Source organism: Poeciliopsis prolifica, unplaced genomic scaffold (genome assembly GCF_027474105.1).
Source record: "Poeciliopsis prolifica strain line A6 unplaced genomic scaffold, Auburn_PproV2 SCAFFOLD016, whole genome shotgun sequence".
NCBI lineage: Eukaryota > Metazoa > Chordata > Actinopteri > Cyprinodontiformes > Poeciliidae > Poeciliopsis > Poeciliopsis prolifica.
This window is the reverse complement of record NW_026562391.1, coordinates 9,926,162-9,946,280: the sequence shown is the minus strand read 5'-3', so window position 1 is coordinate 9,946,280 and position 20,119 is coordinate 9,926,162. Positions and strand designations below refer to the sequence as shown.

General features: G+C 36.5%; 3 protein-coding genes across 7 annotated transcripts in view; 1 reads left to right on the top strand and 2 right to left on the bottom strand.

The window, feature by feature from the left end:
• The window catches only part of tbck (TBC1 domain containing kinase), a 30,114-nt gene extending 24,873 nt beyond the window's left edge, over positions 1 to 5,241 (bottom strand). Inside the window, exons 1-12 of the mRNA XM_055041626.1 lie at positions 5,127 to 5,241; positions 4,616 to 4,833; positions 4,186 to 4,255; positions 3,452 to 3,566; positions 3,026 to 3,099; positions 2,730 to 2,871; positions 2,549 to 2,609; positions 2,398 to 2,459; positions 1,817 to 1,878; positions 892 to 1,040; positions 619 to 757; positions 395 to 494 (exon numbers count right to left, since the gene is read on the bottom strand). Coding sequence (XP_054897601.1) covers positions 395 to 494; positions 619 to 757; positions 892 to 1,040; positions 1,817 to 1,878; positions 2,398 to 2,459; positions 2,549 to 2,609; positions 2,730 to 2,871; positions 3,026 to 3,099; positions 3,452 to 3,566; positions 4,186 to 4,255; positions 4,616 to 4,808 — 1,167 coding nt within the window. The 5' untranslated portion in view covers positions 4,809 to 4,833; positions 5,127 to 5,241. The remainder of the gene's footprint in view (positions 1 to 394; positions 495 to 618; positions 758 to 891; positions 1,041 to 1,816; positions 1,879 to 2,397; positions 2,460 to 2,548; positions 2,610 to 2,729; positions 2,872 to 3,025; positions 3,100 to 3,451; positions 3,567 to 4,185; positions 4,256 to 4,615; positions 4,834 to 5,126) is intronic.
• Positions 5,242 to 7,170: 1,929 nt separating this feature from the next.
• On the top strand, positions 7,171 to 13,541 carry LOC129367289 (elongation factor 1-alpha 1). Of its 3 annotated transcripts, none has more exons than XM_055041623.1 (8): positions 7,171 to 7,286; positions 9,465 to 9,629; positions 10,168 to 10,347; positions 10,430 to 10,726; positions 11,107 to 11,257; positions 11,483 to 11,739; positions 12,138 to 12,372; positions 12,842 to 13,541. In XM_055041623.1, exons 2-8 carry the CDS (start codon positions 9,486 to 9,488, stop codon positions 12,964 to 12,966), a joined length of 1,389 nt encoding a protein of 462 aa, XP_054897598.1. In that variant the 5' UTR covers positions 7,171 to 7,286; positions 9,465 to 9,485; the 3' UTR covers positions 12,967 to 13,541. The 3 variants fall into 3 exon arrangements, with proteins under 3 accessions (XP_054897598.1, XP_054897599.1, XP_054897600.1); XM_055041624.1 differs by lacking the exon at positions 7,171 to 7,286 and adding an exon at positions 7,948 to 8,054; XM_055041625.1 differs by lacking the exon at positions 7,171 to 7,286 and adding an exon at positions 7,952 to 8,049.
• Positions 13,542 to 16,496: 2,955 nt separating this feature from the next.
• Positions 16,497 to 20,119, bottom strand: part of kcnq5b (potassium voltage-gated channel, KQT-like subfamily, member 5b) — an 87,955-nt gene continuing 84,332 nt past the window's right edge. For all 3 annotated transcript variants that reach the window (XM_055041622.1, XM_055041620.1, XM_055041621.1), the window contains 2 exons: positions 19,672 to 19,798; positions 16,497 to 19,482 (listed from right to left, as the gene is read on the bottom strand). In XM_055041622.1, the coding sequence (XP_054897597.1) occupies positions 18,244 to 19,482; positions 19,672 to 19,798 (1,366 nt within the window). In that variant the 3' untranslated portion in view covers positions 16,497 to 18,243. The remainder of the gene's footprint in view (positions 19,483 to 19,671; positions 19,799 to 20,119) is intronic.

Genomic DNA, 20,119 nt, shown 5'->3' with positions numbered 1-20,119 from the left:
GCCTGCTTTATTCATTCCAAACAAGTTTTTGTTCATGCTTAGAATAATTGATCTGTTGCAACACTCAACCCTTTCCAGGTTTCAAATGTCTGTCTGTTTTTTTAACATCAAGTTGACTAATTTGTAGGTAGTCCTACAAGCAGTAAAACCAACCCTTAGCATATATTTTTATACATTTTTAAGATTCTAGAAATTACACTAAGCACTCTTAGTTCTTGTTTGTAAAATTTATTGAAGTTGACTGTTATAAGCATTTTACCTTGAAAAATAGAAAAAAAATGAAAATTGGTGACACACTTTTTTTTTCTTAGTGTCTTTCACTGTCAACATTTTTTCCAGTGATGATTGTCCAAACTCACATCTTAATATATTAAAGTACACAAACCCGCCTTACATTTCTGAGTTGGCACAGAGACAGCGTCACTGTGGTGTCATCAAGCAGGAAGCTTCGATCTCTCCCTTGGCCAAATGACTCCCCATCCTCCAAGACAAACCTAAAAGAAAATATAAGAGCATGCAGATACAGCATTCTAAATAGGCCATAACATGATTAAAAATGTGCATATGTTCAGACATCCCCAATGTGATTCAGTGCATGTCTGTGTGCATGTGATGTACTTGGGCAATGTGCAGATTGGCGGCTTAGATTGGATGATTTCCTTGTTGGTAAGCTCCTTCTCCAGGTCTCCACCCGCGAGGCACCATAGATGGTACACCTCATCTATGCCGCGCTCTGACAAGTAATCCTCATCATCATCTAGGATTGCACACAGACAAAAGTTCAAGTGCTTTTAGGTAGAAACAGTAACTTTAATGTTTTGTCCTACTGGTGCAGGTCTAAAAAAATTAATATTTAATCAAACTAAAGATCAGGTAATATTTAAAGGAGACCTTTGCAAAGATCACTGATGTCATCTGGGAGCTCTAGGTGTGCACAGCGCAAAGAAGATGAAAACAAACTGACAGGCTTCTGGAAGGGTGAATAGTGGCAAGAAATGCCATCAAAAACAGGGTCTCTAAGCAGCTCAGCAGGGGTTGGCCTTCAGGTAGCAAAAAGCAGAAAACATTTAAATGGTAAATGGTCTGTATTTGTATCAAGCTTTATCAAGTCTAAGGATTGCTAAGCTCTTTACACTACATTCACTCATTCATACACACATCCACACACGCAGTAAAGGGACAAAAATAGAGATGTACCAATAGAAACAGCCAGAAATCAAAATTGGTCAATCTTCCCTTGATATACAGTATGCAACTGTATATTTTACAGTATAGAGTTGTACAGTATACGACTGTATATTTTACAGTATAGAGTTGTACAGTGTACGACTTCTTTTACAGTGGTGTACTGTGAAATCAGTTTTTTTAAACTACTGTTTATATTGGATGCAGTACAATTGTTTTCAGACCATATACACAAAATCCAACTGCCTTTTGTTACACTTATCAAATGAGCTTATTAAAAAAGAAATAGTAAAAGATTAGAGACATATGCTTGAATGAATAAAATTGAGATAATCTTAAACTTAGTTGATTGTCTTTGCAAATCCAAAGTATCTGATTGTAATTTTCACTATACTTCAATAAATAAGATCAACAACTAAGCCTCAGTTTTGTTTCTTGACTGACATTCTGTGGTGAGAGGCAGAAAGTTATTCACACAAGATGAGTTTTGCATTTCTGCACTTTATATTCTGCAGAGTTCTTCAATACGTTGAGGAAAGTTTGACTAAAGTTAATCAACAAACAATAACATAATACACAGAACATATTTTTAATAAATGTGGGGAAAATCTCTAGCAAACACTATATTTACCTTTTGGATGGAAGAAAGGTCAAACACTTCCTTAACAATTCAACAACATTCTCAGGCAGCTCCTGTGAACAGGTCAAAAATATGATAATCAGCTACTTTCCCCATTTAAGTTACCTCAAAAAGTTCAATTTTCAATACATCAACACAGTCAATATGTATAAGTGCTTTTGGTAATTAAGTACTTTTAAAGAGGATAGATCAGTTCAGAAGGTTTTTTTAATTCTACAGAATAAGGATGATTACATCTAAATACTTATGTGTTATATACTTTTGTCATTTATTTCATTACATGTACTAAAAAATGGCTCCAAAAATATAGCAAACATAGCCTTTAACACATATACAAGTATTAAAAACTGAAGCTTTTGTGAATGAAACTAGAACTAAATTTTTTTTATCAATTTGTAAAATATGAAGCATACAGATTAAAATCCAGCCTTCATATAATTTCTGTCTGTAGGGATACGTACACATGCTTCCTGCTTATCTTAAAAGTAACAAGCTGCTGTTAACAGTGACCACTAATATTAAAAATCTGTCTAATTGTGTTGGTGCAGAGATAGAGTGTTTCTCAGGCGTACCTTAATGATTTCTAAACATCCATGTTCCTCAGCAAGGACAGTGACAATATCATCCATGCAACCTGGCAAAAACAGACGTCTCATTTTAAGCCCAGTTGAGTTTAAAAGGCCAGTGCTTTACACTCAGGTTAACTAAATCCCTTTTACTCACCCAAGGTTAAAATGAACTTCAGTTTGTCACTTATTTCAATGTTCTGCAAGACTCTTCTTCCCTATAAGTGATTAACATCATCTGATTAGAAACTAATCATTATTTGAATAGCTGGAATTTAGGAAAAGTCCAGTTGAAAAACATCACTAAATATTTCAGGGCGTTTAGGAGGGATTCTTACTGCACATAGTTCAAAGAGTAAGATTCCAAGTGACCAGACATCCGACTTAGGTCCTGAGGGCAATGGAGTTTCACTATGTGATGGATCACTGGGATTGAAGCAGCCCAGGGCAATCACCTCTGGAGCAAGGTATGATGGGTTGCTGGAGTCGATATGACACAGCACATAAGCTCACACTAATCATCCTGTACGTTACGCTTCTTGAAGTTTGGTTGGAATGAAACCAGAGCGATAGAATTGTAGCTCTGACCTCTGCCTCATAACTACCTGGGAAAATTAAAGAAGAAGTTACTTACCCAATGGGAAAATCAACATCCGCCCCATGATCAGTCATGTGGTAAAGGCCAAACTTTGCCAGTTTGACATTGCCCTTAAAAACAAAATTCATCACAAAATGAGAATTTGTAGCTATTTCCATGACTATTTATTTAAAATTTACAGTCTGGCTCCTAAAGAAGCAGAATTGCTATTTAATTGACAGAAAAAAACCCAACAGATGTTAGAGTTTTGAAAATCTATGTTTGATTTGGTCATTTAAAAATAAGAAAATATAAATACATTTAAAATCTTAATATGTCACTTTTTTTATATCAAATAATTCAGTTTAGTTTTAAATATTTGAAAAATAATTGCCTTCTAATTCATGACTTTTTGGCAACAGGATGCCAAAAAGTCATATTAAAGTCTTTTAACAGGAGTAAAAACATTGTTACAAACAGTACCTTGCAATCCAAAAGTACATTGTTTGGGCTGAGGGCTCTGTGCACCAAGCCATGTTTGTTCATGAAGTCCAGACCTTCAAGAACCTCGTAGGCAAGGTGGAGTACCTTTTCTGGTCTAACAGATAAAATAAAAAGTCAGAGTTGGATCATTTGTGTGTCAAGGTTTTGCAGACATATTTTTAGCAATACTACAATATAATTAGCTGACAAAGTCAATGCATGCTACAGCATCTACATTGTATCTACCTTACAAAATTGATAGGCATCTTTACTCATTGAGCTTTTTCCCATTTTGTCATGTTACTACCACAAATCTTGATTGGGATTTTATGTGACAGACCAATACAAATCAGCACAAATTGTGAAGCGGGAGGAAAAGAACACACAATTTTCATGCTCCAATACAATTCTGTGCAACCATCTACTTATAAAACTCACATGATTATACCAATTTGTAATTTAATCTCAATAAATACACTGCGAATCAGTGCAAAAACACCATTAACCAGAAATGCAGTCAAGAGGTCCAAAGTAACTCTACAGAGACAGTACACCACTAACAGTGGCCCTTACAGAGAAAAACTGTTGACAAGCTGCAACAGACTAGTGTAGATGTTCAATCAACTTCAACCATAGAAGAAACCCTGAACATACATCCAGAGTTTCAGCATAATGTTGGTTTAAAGCACACTCATGTTTTAAAGTCCCAAATGAGAATTTAGATCATAACTTACCTCGCTGTTTGCTCTTGCCTGAAATCACCCACATTCTTTGAATAGTGCTCTGCAACAACAATCAGTCGTTCTATGCAGCAAGACAAAAAGAAATTGGTGATACATATGCATCTATTTTTTTCTTTTTTTGTTGTTGTTTTTGCTTAACTTACAAAACTAAAATTAGTTGATCATTTAGTGAGTATTAAAAACATTTGTCCTTTAAAACACAGTGTTTCTGAGTGTTTTTCTGAGCATATTAGGATATTTCGGGAGTTCAAACCTTTTCAAGAAACTAAAAATAAAAAAGACTTCTTTAGAAATCTACTGAGATTTCTCACAAAGCTTTGCAGTGAATTTTTGTAACGCGCTTGCACTAAACGCAGTACATTAAAGCCCGTTACCAGTAGAACAAAATATATCATACAACTAACAGGGTTAACAGCCATACCATGTTTCCCTCTGGAGATGTCCACATACTGACACAGTCTGGGATGAGTGATGGTCTTAAGGATCTGGAAACGCCCCAGGATTTTAATGGAGTTGGGTGTCAAAGGGAGGCCATTGCTACCACAAACATCATGAGGGAGAGCTGAGGCAAAGAAGGTGAAAGCCCCCAGCTGAGCATCTCTGATGGGCTTCATTGATCCAGTGACAAAAGAAAATGTCCTAGGAATAAGATACAATGTGCAGATACAACATAAGAGACAACTTCCATATTAAAACTGGAAGTGAAATTGACACAACTTCTCATTCATGCGATGAATAGGAGCGTAACCAAAACAGGTTGCACGGGAGATACAAATACTAACACTGATTTTACATAAAAATGCAGGCCTACCGCTGAGAATGAGCATATCTACGAAAGAACGCGTGAAAATGAGGATAAACATCAGCTATAAGAAGCCCTACTAAAACAGATGCATTTTTCTTTCAGGAAAGAAGTCAACAAAGTGTACTACCTTAAAACAATGTCTTCTCACACCAAGCAAAAAGGCTCTATGTTCATGTCAACAGATTAAACTCGAATATAATGGGAAATGTATTATTTTCCTGATTCTACGGTGTGACGGAACAGCTGAGTGAGCGTGATCAATGACGCAATTTTTGTGCGACAAAGGGGTAAAAAATATATTTTTTATAGGAACAAACAAAATGCCACTAATCTATACAATAGACATTTGCGTAAATATGTATGTGTAATTAAACTAAAAATATAAATTTTATTTCTTTGCTTTTTATGCTCATTTCCTGAAGTCAATGACGTGCACGCGCTGTCTGTTGTCTCCTCCCTTTTTTGTAGAAAATCACTGATGTCTAAAACATCTGAACGTGTAAGAGACAAACTCTGATCTGGGCTTGAGTCCATCTCAATGGTTTAATAATCTAAATAAAGGAACAAGACTGCCACCTGCCAGCGGCCTCAGTGAACGACTTGATACAGAGACTGCACTTTTTTGCCCTGTGCGAATATTTACGGATACAGTCTGTCTATTTAGAATAAACCTTTTGGGCATTCTTCTTCACGTTGGTTTTTAAAATCCTTACTTTCTCTTAGTTTTATTGCTTTTATTAATCGTAACAGTTATTTGTGTTATGATAACTGACATCTGACGTTAAATAAATCATATTTGAATAAAAAAAAAACATAATTTTTATTAATTACACCCAGAGGTGCATTTATTTAAACCAAAAGTTTATCAGAAAAACTTACTACTTCTTTAGGAAAAAAGGAGGTTTAATTTAGGCATTGTGGACAGTTGAAAAGCATCCATACACTGTAGAGAAATAATATATTGTTTGGGGATTATTTTTGCATGAATTACTGTGATATAAGTGAAAAGTCCGTGGCTTTTAAGGGGTTCCTCATCTATACTGTTTGAGTGTGGGCTCTCGTTTTCTTTTTGACAGTACTTTCCAGATTCTTTATTTGGACTATTTGTTGGACAATTTGTTGGCCAGAGGGAACTGTCTTCTCACGTTCACCTTGTTTACTTCAGACTTTCGGTACATGTTAGAGTCTTGTCGTTTGCAGAAATACTCAGATGACTCTGCAGTTGTTAGGAGTATCAAAGATGGTCAAAGTACTAATGGGCCGCTCTGTGTCACAGTAAGGGATCAATCATCTTAAACCTGAACAAAACAAATAAGATTATTGTAGATATAGAAAGAAATAGGGTTATATTAAACCTTAGGGGAGAAGAATAGGTGGTTAAAGAGTACACCTTGGTGTTCACATGGACAGGCTGAGCTGAAAACGCAGCAATCCAATAAGAAAGGACAGAGCAGATTTTCCTTCTTGAGGAGTTTACTGAGTTTCTGCTGCAAGATGCTGCATATCTTTCATGAGTGATTTTGTGTTATGCACAACTTTGCAGTTACACGTAAAGTTGTAAATAAAAAAATAAATCTCTCTCCAAAAATAATTGACCTTTTGTGACTGGATGGATGGATGGATGGATGGATGGATGGATGGATGGATGGATGGATGGATGGATGGATGGATGGATGGATGGATGGATGGATGGATGGATGGATGGATGGATGGATGGATGGATGGATGGATGGATGGATGGATGGATGGATGGATGGATGGATTCACAGAGAATTGTTTGTAATTGTTACATAAAGGGATATGTCCAAATCTATAGTTCATTCTGATAAGCACCATTGAGATACCTGTAAATAAAAAAAGAGAGTAGTGGATATTTTTGCTTTATTAATTATGAAGGCAAAAATAAAAACACACAGTGTCTCAGATTGATTTCAAACACCATAAGACATTCGAGACTAGCAGAAAGGCCGAATTAAATGTACCAACACTGCATCAGTTAAATGTGAAAACATGCACATCACATTAACTGGGTTATATAAAGGCCCAACAATCAATCAGACTGAAAAAAAGGTTATTACTGAAAGCAGTGTACCTTTTCGCCACCAAATTGTGCAGAGAGACTGCAGGGCTCCATCTAGTGGCTGAGCCTAGTAGTTTCAGTAAATGACGCATTTGACGGCAGTTGCCACAGCAGTACCTTGTCTGCGTCAGTCCCAGGACAGCACAAAAGCCAGCATCTTCTGTTTCATCCCGACTGTGAACCAGTGAGCACACCTTACAGGCAAAGGTAGGTTTGGTAATGGCTTCCTGAATGACTCCTTTACAAAAACGCACATTTTATTCAGCTTTTGTCATGCTCCATTTTAAAGGCAACTGACGTGTTAGAAGAATATCCATAGCAAGTCTGCATCTGAATGTGGAATGTCTGTGATGCCTGTTGTAATTTGATGCCGTAAAAAGTGCAAAGGGGTGTCCTCGGGCTGGTCAGGCCTGAGTGGCGCAGTTTCAATTGAGAATATTTTTTTATGCAAGTCGTGCGGGGATGCGTCTTCTTCGCCCGTCATGCTGCTGTCACATTAGAATAAACAGTGCGGTGGAACTGTCTGGGAAGATGCTGAGACATGCAGACCCAAATATCCCTTAACGCCCTCACCTCTGCAGTACTGCATCAGCACTGCGCTCTATGCTATCAAGTCCACAGTTTTATTTTATTTTATTTTATTTATTTATCAATAATAGCTGTAGACTGATAGCTTGCTTTGCCATCTCAAATTACGAATCATCGTGGAACATATGGACATACATACCCTGTTATTATTATATTATTATTATTATTATTATTATTATTATTATTATTAACATCAGACATGCTGATAAAAACATTTAATTGATGTTTTCTGGTTCCTCATCCAGTAACAGCAAGTATGAAACTCAGAACTGCGCATGCGTCCTTTAGGAAGCGCTAAAGGCCTTTTGAAAAAAAAAAAAGAAGAAAAATTGTGTGCTAACTGTTAGCTTAGTTCATCACATCGGAGAAAAGTGAGCCAACGGTAAGGTAATGTCTCCAAATAATTATTTAGTGGCATGGTTTTAAATTTAGTGCGTTTACACTCCTAATGTAAGCCTATTTAATATATTTTTGTGAAATAGATTTGTGTTCTACGGTGACTTGTTACATGAATTGGTGGCCGCCATTAAACTTCAACTGTTTTATGTTTCGTTCAATAAAAAAGGCGTATGGGAGTTGAATTTGTTTCTACAACCAGCTGTATTCCGTGTTGTTTTCTTAATTCTCCCTTGTAGTATGCTACTACATTGTGCGCTAAATGCCCATTATGCATTTATATTTACATTTTATTTTGTTTGATCCTTACATAGTAAATCAATAAGTGGGAAACAAACTTGAGAAAGCTAAATAAGAATCACTGAAGTTACAATATTTTACAATAATACTCACACCCACTTGTACATTTTGTCACGGATAAAACCACACACTTGTTGTTGTTTTATTTGGTGACAAATAGACCACCTAAAAGCCGGTTAAAGAAAAATAAAGTGATGCATGGACAAGCAAAGGGTACTAAACTGACAGGCAGGGAGAGCCTTAACCATTAAAGCAACCAAGGGGGGCATTGTTGTGCACACTACAAATCTGAGTTTTATTTTAAAGTAGCCCAAAGAAAGACGTTGTTGAAAACTACAGAAAGTCCTTTTTACAGTTTGGTTGAAGTAACATACAATAAACGACATAGCAAACATGTGGAAGAAGGTATACTGGTCAAAAAAGGCCAACATTTTCATTATCAACCTTCATCACTATGTTTAGTGTTGACACGATCCATATAAAACACGGTGGCAGAAGCATCATGCATTTACAAGATAAATAAGCTTTTGACTTCTACACAAGAGTAGAAACTTAAATGTCTAAATAATTGAGTGGCCCTTAACAAATCACTGATATTGCTGGAGGAAACTTTTTGGCACTGTCTGCATCCATAAATAAAACAGACAAATAAATGCCTTTAATAGGTGTAAAATTAAAAATACCTTTGAAAAACTAGGTATTAAATGTACGTTTTATTAAGCCTGCATGTCTGCATTAAATAATGTTTTTGTATTGGTCTGTTGTAATATTTTAATCTTAAATGTTGTGTTCTAATTACCTGTAAGTGGAAAATTGTCAAAATAACAAAAAGAAAAGATAAAAATAATCAGGCTATGCCTAATTAACCTATATAATGTGGAAAAGTTCGATATCGAGATCTGCATTGCAGTGTATCTCACCATAAATTGAGGGATGAGGCGTTGGCTTGATCAGTTCAATTTAATTAACATATTAGTAAAGTGTGGAATACAAATTAAAGTTCAGTTGGTTTTGATCAACATTGTCTTACTGTTGAGATTATATGCTTTCTAGGCTGCATGATGTTGATTCTGACATGTTTGGTTTGTTTCTATTGTTCAGCGTCTTCTAGGCTGAGCCAATATGGGGAAGGAGAAGCTCCACATTAACATTGTGGTTATAGGACATGTGGACTCAGGGAAGTCCACCACCACAGGCCACCTCATCTACAAGTGTGGGGGCATCGATAAAAGAACGATTGAGAAGTTTGAGAAGGAAGCTGCAGAGGTGTGATTTAAATAGAACATTTTTAGGATTTTCTGCATTGTAACTTTTCAATGGCTCAGGTTAATCCAAAGCTCTTCTGGTTAAAGCATCATAAAAGTAGATTAAAGTGTTTAGGACAAAGGTCAAGTGTCAAGCAACTAGTTAGTCTTCTATAGCTTCAATATCATTGATTCATACAGAACTTTTAGTTGCCTGAAAATCTAAGTTCAGTGAATCTTAGAAACCAGTGTTAATAATGTAAAAAGTTAGATATGCCTAAGAAGTTGAGACTGATAAAAAAAATGTTTTTTTACTTTCATTCCATAAAAGAAAAACAAAATTTATTCTGTGATATGGACTCCAAAAGCCAAATGATACAAATGTTTTTGTTGTATTAATTTAGAAGCAAAACATTAATTAACATTGGTCAATGCTGTTGGAGTTGATGTGAACTCAACAGCAGCAGTTTAGTACCTTGATATAGGTAGTAATAGCATATAAAAAGGAAAAGTTATCCCAATAAAACACATATATTTATATCTTTCCTCTGCATTCTTAGATGGGAAAGGGATCCTTTAAATATGCATGGGTTTTGGACAAACTCAAGGCAGAGCGTGAACGTGGAATCACCATTGACATCTCTCTCTGGAAGTTTGAGACAAGCAAGTATTATGTCACCATCATTGACGCTCCCGGACACAGAGACTTCATCAAGAACATGATCACTGGGACATCTCAGGTAGAAATAAAATAAATAAGTAAAAAAATAAAAGTACATTTTCAGTTCCTCCCTGAAGTTTTCATTTCTTTATGTCTTTGAGGCTGATTGTGCTGTGTTGATTGTGGCTGCCGGTGTGGGCGAGTTTGAAGCTGGCATCTCAAAGAACGGGCAGACTCGTGAGCATGCCTTACTTGCTTACACTCTGGGAGTGAAGCAGCTCATTGTAGGTGTCAACAAGATGGATTCAACTGAGCCCAACTACAGCCAGAAGCGCTATGAGGAGATTGTGAAGGAAGTCAGCACTTACATCAAGAAGATTGGCTACAATCCCGACACCGTGGCCTTTGTACCCATCTCAGGCTGGAATGGAGACAACATGTTGGAGCCCAGTCCTAATGTGAGTTTGACAGGAGGTCTTCTGGAAATGCTCTTACTATATGCTTATTCTACCCTTTTTTTCAGTTGTACTGGGTGTTTAACATGCTGAGAAAGGCTTGTAGAATCAGACGCAGATCTTTTGAATGTTTTCTATCTGTTACAAAGCACAGGTGTTAAGCTCCTACAACTTTTAGACGCGTCTCTGCTTTGACAAACTATGCAAACTGTTAAAATCATTAACAGGTCTCTAGAATGTGACTGCATATTGATGATTTAATTCAGCCATTTGATTCAGGTGTGTTGGACCAGGGTCACATGTAAAAGTTGAAGGAAATTTGGCATCAAAAGCTATTGCTTTCTTCCCAGCTTTGACATGAAAGTAACAATGATCTCTTACAGATGACCTGGTTCAAGGGCTGGAAGATCAATCGTAAAGATGGCAGTGCCTCAGGCACCACTCTGCTGGAGGCTCTTGATGCCATCCAGCCTCCAACCCGACCCACTGACAAGCCTCTTCGTCTGCCTCTGCAGGATGTTTACAAAATTGGAGGTGAGTTGATCTTGCAGGTTTGTGATTTAGATTTTTAAGAACATATTTGTAAAATATAAAAGCCTCATTTATCAAGTGGTTTAGGAAAGGAGGGCAGAAACAAATTAGGTTTTGAGTAAATTCCCATGGGCCTTGTCTGTTCCACATGTTTAAGAATAGCTTTTCAGCTTACATTTGGACACCAGGTTCACATAACGTCTGGTTGCTTCTCTGCCTCTCCATCAGGTATAGGTACTGTGCCTGTGGGTCGAGTAGAAACAGGAATCCTGAAACCTGGTATGGTAGTGACTTTTGCTCCTGTCAATGTGACCACTGAAGTTAAGTCAGTGGAGATGCACCATGAGGCCCTGAGTGAGGCGCTACCTGGAGACAATGTGGGCTTTAATGTCAAGAACGTGTCTGTGAAGGATATTCGCCGTGGTAATGTGGCTGGAGACAGCAGGAATGACCCACCACAAGAGGCAGCTGGCTTCACCTCCCAGGTCTGTTCTCTTAGTAACAACTGTGGTTATTATTGTTACCTTGAAACTGGAAAACCGGGTGTCCAAAACTGAGAACTGAGTGTCCATCTTTTAGCTCAACTTGAAGGAATACTCCAGACAAATGTAGTTAAATGTTAACTATTCATCAATTTGTACAAGCTCGCTCTTTTAGTAACTTATTGGTTGGAGACAAAATCTTTCATTTTTAAAGTAAATTGAAAGTTGAGAAAATTTTTTAAAGGGCTTTAAAAAGAAGACAACGAAGACTTGACTAATAAAGGCCACTGTCTTTTTTATTTATTTTTTAAATTTTATTCTATTTGTTGCCAAGCTCTTGCTTTTGTTTGCTGCTATTTTTCCAAATTCAATATTTTACAATGCTACTACATTTTCTATAGGTGATTATCCTGAACCACCCTGGTCAAATCAGTGCTGGCTATGCCCCGGTGCTCGACTGCCACACTGCACATATCGCTTGTAAGTTTGCAGAGCTGAAGGAAAAAATAGACCGCCGCTCTGGAAAGAAGCTGGAGGATAACCCAAAGTTTCTCAAATCTGGAGATGCTGCCATTGTGGATATGATCCCAGGCAAGCCTATGTGTGTGGAGAGCTTCTCTGAGTACCCACCGCTTGGTGAGTTTCCCATCCTGCAATATGAGGTCTGTCTAGTGCTGCAGTACAGTACCTAGCAAAAGTTTTCATACTCTGTGAGGTTCTTTACTACTTATCATGTTACAATTACAAACCTAATAACAAGCTTGATAAATATGTCAGGCAGATCGGGGACAGGGTTGTGAAAAGGTCTGAAGCAGTCTCAGGAATAACATTCTTGGCTTTGAACATCTCCATGAACATTGCTCATGAAAATGTTGCAAATGGCACACAATTGTACAACATGGATGGCCTAATAAATATACAAGTTAACATCAATCAAGACAATATGAAAGCAAAATATGAAAACATCCGAGATGTATTAATATTTTTACAAGGGATTGCACCTCATTTAGTAAAAAGACTTAACCACAAAAAAATGAATCTAAAATCTTAATTTTTTACCTTTCTGAGAATGAAGTTTAAAGCAGAGATTTTTTTTATTCCTCAGGCCGTTTTGCTGTCCGAGACATGCGTCAAACGGTGGCGGTGGGAGTGATAAAAGGTGTGGAGAAGAAAGCCCCTACAAGCGGTAAAATCACCAAATCTGCACAGAAGGCACAGAAGGTCAAATGAACGTTGTGCTGGGCTGCTGCCCCAAACGTTCAGAGAGGCAGAAGACCCGCAGACATCTTGCTCCATTTGCACACCATAGTAAATGCCTGGTCCATTATCACAATGCATCGCAAAAGCAGACGAAGGAAAAAAAATTGCTTCAGTTAGAGATTAACTCGTTAACTAAACGTTATACGTACATTTGATTGTATCTTGTTTCGTGCTTGAACGTCACTGTTCAAGGGTTTGCATTGCAGTTCAAAGATGCGCTGTTAAATTTAACCTGCTAGTTTATCTAGAGATGCTCTGTAGTGACACAGTAGAGATGTTCTTCTCTGTGGAATCTGTACAAGTCATGTTCCTTGTTCAAGCTTTAAAACTGTTAAACTCAGCAGCTAGAAATATACAGGTTGTTTGCATGTTTGCTTATAGGACCTCAGAGAAACCAATTTTAGAAAGTAAAATAGTTCAACTTAATCCTACCTGATACAAGCTTCCTTAAAGTAGCTCTGATCCACGTTGCTATAAAGTGTGTGCACCTTAAATGCTGGTACTTGTGAGAATATGTTCGTAAAAGTAAAATATCTTTAAAAACAGTTTGTTTCCAGTGTTTTTGTTAATTCTGTAAAGCCTTATGTGTCAAATGATTGTTTGAAAAATCTTATTTGTAAAAAATAGAATAATTTAACAGTTTTTATTGATACATCACTTAATTTCTTCTGTTTTTTTCTATTATTATAAATGTATTTAGTTTTTGCATATACAGTTAAAACCTGATGTTTACATACACTCCTTTAAAAGACTCAATCTATTCTTTCTCCTTTTAGATATTAAATTAGAATAAACCTTTAGGGTAAGATAACTATTTTTTTCCATTTGCATATTTCCAAATAATGAGCTATTCCCATTTTTGCCAGTTTTTTACTTTCCTCAAATTTAGAAATTCATGTGCATTTCTCTTAATCTGTAGATCAGGTTTCATCAGACCAATACATTTTTACAAAAATTAAGCTATTTGTCTCAGTCCATGTTCTAGCTTTTACACTCTTTCTGGGTAGCCTTTCAAATTATTTTGGTAATCTGAACTAACCTAATTAAATAAAAGTTTAGCTTGATTTAATCAGTTTAATCTGCATCTTTTTATGCAATGTATGTAAATTTCATGTTTGCAATAATGTGGAGGAAGACATTTTGCATGCATGGCACACTTAAACAACTTTTATATTTCATTCATATTCATCTTTATAATTTTTAAAACTATTTTACAAGTTTTTATATATGCAGTTTGAATTTTTCTTGAGACTTAAATATAATAACAATTGATTACTTGATTGGTTTTAGAGGGAAGTGACAACGTTGTTAAATCCACGTAGGTCTGCAAAACATTGAAATCAAAACGATATGTTTGGATTTGCAGGGTTAAGTCTGAAGTCAAACCGCTTTGTGTTTGGTGCAATGAAAAACAAAACAAGGCTTCTTGAAGAATTTCTTTTATTCTTGATTGAGAATAAGAGTTCATTTGGATTGTTATTACATTGCAGGCTTCCTTAAACTAACCAAGGTTATTACTAATGTGTAAATATGTGGACATAATTTAAATAAATAAAAAATTAGACAAAACCTTAACTTGGCAATTGCCCATTTTATGCCCACTTTCAAAATTATCTTTAAAAAAAAAGGTACTATGTCACAAATAGAAGACCTGAAATGTGCAGCGATTTTTGTCACAAATCAGATGCACCTTTCGGAAAACTATAAACACAAATGTATCACAAAAACAAGGCACCAGAATTCAGGATTTTATTAATATTTTGTAGACCTAAAAAAATGAGTGTGGATGCTCTTGATCCAATTGTTTTAAAACCAAAATACCTAAGATTCTAAGATTCCTTTTTTTCAGTTAAAGATCCATTTGAACATGAAAGCCTCATGCAAAATACATTTAAACGTCAATGGGAACATAATTGGTTTTTAATGAGAGCAAGCTTATGATTGCACAAACAGTAAAAAAAATTATGTTGTTACCTAAAGGTAGAATGTGCTGTGCAAAGAAGCATACCTCACATTTCCATTTCATACATACTGTATGTTACACTTCACTTTGAAAACATACTTTCAAAGCTGTATCATAACTAAGTAGTGTAACATTTTTGGAATAGTTACACATTTTTACAGTTAAGCTGACATCTTACAACCTTTCTTGCAAGTCTTTTTTTTATTTTTATTTTCTAATATCATATTTACTTAGTAAAACTAGAAACTGTTGAAAGCAAAATGGAAAAAAACAGAGAGCCCAATAACTACAGTAGGTTTGTGGAAAGCTGCAGTTTCTTGATGCCTATACCCTATTTCCAAAATGTTAAAGAATAAATCTGAATCAAGGATGAATCAATCAGTCATGCAGATATCATAACTGGATGGTTTTCCTTTATCTGACATTGTTTGCTAAACCGCTCCCTTAATCTAGTAACTTGCAGCATATTTATATTTCACAGCAAAAAAAAAGGGGGCAAAATTAGAACTTATACTGAAAAAATACATATTTTAGTTTATTTCTAACAATATAGTTTAACAAATTAACATTTGACTCTTGCCAAATTGCAAATGTGAGAAACATTCCACATTTATTTTTCTTCTGTCATATTGGTGAGCTTTTCTTTAGTATGCTTGAAAAGTAGAAAAATATAATGTGTTTTAAATTAGAAACAATATTTAAGTAATGTTTACGGCTTTGGTTTTTCTATAAGATCATGCAGCTGCATTTCTATTTTTTTTTTTTTTACAAAGAGTTGATCATTTTTGTTCAATGGTGGCACATGTAATGCCACATTTTTTTTCTTTTTTCTTAAATCTATATTACAGTTAGGAGGATAAGCATAATCAGATATAAGCAATGCTCTGTTAAACTGACAGACTAAAAAGTTATGGTCCTTTCTAGTCTCATACACACACATTTTTTAATTTTACTTACTTAAAAATGATACAGGATTATATTTTTTATTTAATATAAATCTACAAAATGTGCCGAGGTGATCATGAACTAATCAGGCTTTGGATGATTTAGTAAAAACATTTAAAAATAGTAAGGCCTTGTCACTGCATGTTGTTCTACTCCATGCAACAGAAAGGGAAAAATAGTGGTAAGTTGTATTTTCACTGCTCAGCAGTTCAAGAAGCCTCAAGTTAATATCAATAAGACACACATTCAGATCTCAAGTCCAGTTCAAGACGCCAAAAATAATCTTTATCAAGAGTTAGTTTAAAGCACATGGCAAAAAGATAAAGGGTATTTGTGTCTGAAATAAAATGGTAAAATATGTTCTAACAAGTTGTGAGCCAGAAAATGACATTCAACAAATGTTTCACTCCATTGATGAACCATCCTTACTGTGTAACATTTATCTGGTCATAAAAGCAGCTCCTCCTTTTCACATAGGTGTAGTTTGAACAAAGGCTGCAGTTCTACAAAAAAAAAAAAAAAAAAAAAAAAAAAAATTTATATATATATATATATATATATATATATATATATGTTTTTCAATTAAATGCGGATGAATTTGATGCCCAAAATCATTTTTTCAGAATATTTTCACAGCAGCTTTAGGAAATGATAACATTTAAGTCATTATGAGGAGCTGCACAGAGCTGAAGTAAAATGGACAGGGCATAATTACTTTAAGTGTCATAGATGCCCCCTCTCATTTGAAAAAGCATGTTATGAAGGATGGAGCATAGACATCAACAGACATTAACAATTATTGTGGCAGCATGTCATGAAGTTAGATTGTGTGTTCTGTTACGCAGACTGGCTGGGTAGTTCTGCTCCTGTGTTTACTTAATTAATTAATTTAACAGAGAATTAAATCATGAAGGGTTTGTAGAAAAAAAAAACAGCTAATAAATGCCATAAAAAAAATCATGTCTTACATTTTGATGTAAGAAGGCCTGCTTACTACTATTCAGTTTTGCTCTGGAGATACTGAAGTAGTTGCTCATTACAAATTGCACAGTGAACACATACAAAGGTATCGTCCCACTCATTTTGTACTTTGTGATGTAAAAAAAATGATACCATGAAGAATCTTTTCAAAAATGTGTGCCAATGTATTTTCACTTATATCCCGACTAATTCCACTGAGAAATAAACACACCAGAGGAGAAATATAAAAAATACTTAGTTGATTTTGATCCGTGCCGTACTTGAGAAAACCATAACACAGTTAGCTGAAGACGTCTTCAAATGTGAAATGCTAGACAGTGAGAACATTTCTTCTCAACAATCCTCTTCAGATGATCCTACAAATATTTTGTTTGAGTTCATGACTTCTGCTCGGCTACTCCAAAAGATTTTTCTCAATTAGCCATCAATTTGTTGATTTGGATGTGCAGTAGTTTGATTGTGATGCTGAAAAATGACATCCCTCTATATCTTAGGTTTCCTTACAGACACGTGAAGATTTTGGAAAATCATTTCTATTTTTTTGGCCATAGCCTCTTTTCCCAACTTGAAACTGAATCAAAGGGACTTTTTACATAGCTAAAGTTTAAAGGGTGTGTACAATTTTGCACCAGGAAATTTTTTAGATTTTTACACAAAAGCAGAAATGTTGTTTTTTCCAGTTGCACTGTTGACATTTTCAGAAAAAAAATTTTATGGTCTCAGTTTTTATCATCACAAAAAACTAGCATTTTATCATATTTGTGCACATTTATTAACTGGATTGTTCAATGAACATTATGCAAAAAGAAGTTAAAACATGTGGATTTTGTGAAATATGTATTTTCTGTATTCCAAATGAAAACAGGTCAGTTCAATTACTTGCAGAGATCTGGCTTCCTAAAGTGGATATGAGTTTATAAAAACACAATGAAAACATTTCTCAGATGTCATGGACCACAAAAAGCTTTTTAACTCACAATAAACTATTAAGGTAGTGGATGGCCATGCTTGTAGGTGTAGTTTCTTATCTGTGCTTTACTGAAAACATGCAGTTCATGCTACATAGCACATCGACCCATCCATTACTTAATTTAATTCAAAAATAGTTTTCTGCCTTTTTTGTCATTCGTCTTTTATTTCAGATCCATGAAACACATTAAAACACAGAGTAATTCATGCCAATATGATTATCCTGTGTGAAAAAAAAGGAATCTTATCAAGAGAACCAAGTCAAAAATAAACAAAAGAAAACAAGACCCCATGTAAAATTCCCACCCACCCATCAATCTCGCCTCCAAAAAAAAGATAAAAACCGTCTCTGAGGTGAGATTTGTGTTTCTTCCAAATGTTTAATGGGCTTATTTTAGCCGTACATGTGGCATGTTCAGCAGTTCGACGTTGCCAGTGGAGGCTGACGATGACGGACCACCAGCCAGGCTCCGGTTAGAGCCCTGGGTCCCTACCCCCGCTCTATCTGCTGTCCTCAGGTGCTCAGAAGAAAATGAGTGAATCTCAGATGTCCCCTGTGACAAAAAGTCAAACCCTTGCCCCTCCATGTCCCTGTCACTGATAAAGAGGTCCTCCTCGCCCCAACATCCTCTTCTTGTACCACCAGTGTCTCCGACAAGGTCTTGGCAACAACTGTTGAAGCCTGTTGGAGAGTCACTGCTTGTACTTGGACTTGGAGAGGAAAGGCTGTGGCTTTGGTGTGCATCATGAACAGGACCTACCTGCACCAGGTCCTGCACTGACATGGATTTGCCCATTCCCTGGTCCATATGGATGGGCCTCGAGCAACAACCTGGTGCTGATGGCATAAGTGGCTCCAGTTCGAGACTCATGTGCCTCCTCCAGGAGCCTTCTTCCTTTGCGTTAAGCCTGCCAGTACCATTAGTGTTCCCTTTTAACTGTTGCCCTAATGTGCTCAATCCAAACTCAAGTCCTAGGTCCTTCCCAACATTACTGTCTTCTGTGTGGCTATGCAGACCTCTGCAGAAGCTCTTAATTTCAGGAGAAGTCTCTCTAGAGGTTGCTTGGATCAGTTTGCCAGGGGTTTGTCTAGAAGGGGGAGGCGGAAGCCTTGCCAAAAAAGGAAAGCCTTCATCTCCTACTCCTCGGCCCCCAGAACTGCTGGTACTGTTCGGGGTGAGGACAGTAGGGGAGCTCCCCACAGCCTCATCAGTGCCACTTTCAGGTGATGTGGCCTGAACCTGTTTATGATGTTGCAGATGAGGATGATAACGAGGCAGCGGCGAGGGGCTAAAAGGGGAAGATGTGAGGCCAGAGGGAGGTGTGGACGATGACGCATGGAGATTAAGGTTGAGTTCGTTCTGAGGTGCTAGAATGAGGTGAAGCCCTCCCTGGGAGAGCTGGGAGTTGGTTGAAGAGCGTGTGGTGTAGCCGCTCGGGGGAAGCGCTCCACCGCAGCTGACCTGAGTGGAGAGGTCCTTACTAAAGACTGAAGAGTTGTAGTCAGAGGTCTGCTCTAGCTCAAACAGGGGTAGCGAAGAGAGAGTGAGAGCCGAAGAGGAGCCTTTACGCAAAACCTGACGATAAATGTCCAACAGAGAGTCCAACTTTGACTCAATTGACTGAACCTGTGTAGAAAGAGAAATGGTGACAGCATTGAAGGTTAAAAAATTAAGTTTAGAATTTCTTAACCTTCAACTTAAAAAATTAGACAATTAAATTAAATAAACTTTCTGTTTTTACAGAGATGCACTGCTATTAACGTCTTACTGAAGTTCGCTGTAAGACAATATGTTGATCACCAAAGCTTCACACACCTGTCTCTCCACCTTACAGACACGACCCAGCATGCTCATGTCCTCCAACATATCTCCATCAGACAGCAACTTCTCTCGTATCTTCTTATCCAGAGGGACCTGTCCCTTCCCAAGAATTTGGTCCACCCTGGATGAACACAAGACACACAAAAACAAGCAAACAAAAAGATTTGTCAGGAAGAAAAATGATCAGGAAAATCAAATGCAACCCAAAGCCCAGAAGAAAGAAATGTTGGGAAAAGAGAATAACAGAGGATATTAGGAACAGTCAAAAACTCCAGACAGGGGTTGAGACAATAATAATGCAATGTTCATTTAGTTAGTGGTCCTCTCCATTTACTTTTAGTTAATTTTTTCCCTTTTTTGTCAGGAGATGAAACTTTCAAAAAGAAAAATGTAAATGTGATGATGGTGATGCCAAAACTTCCACCCAAGTATTGACAGAATG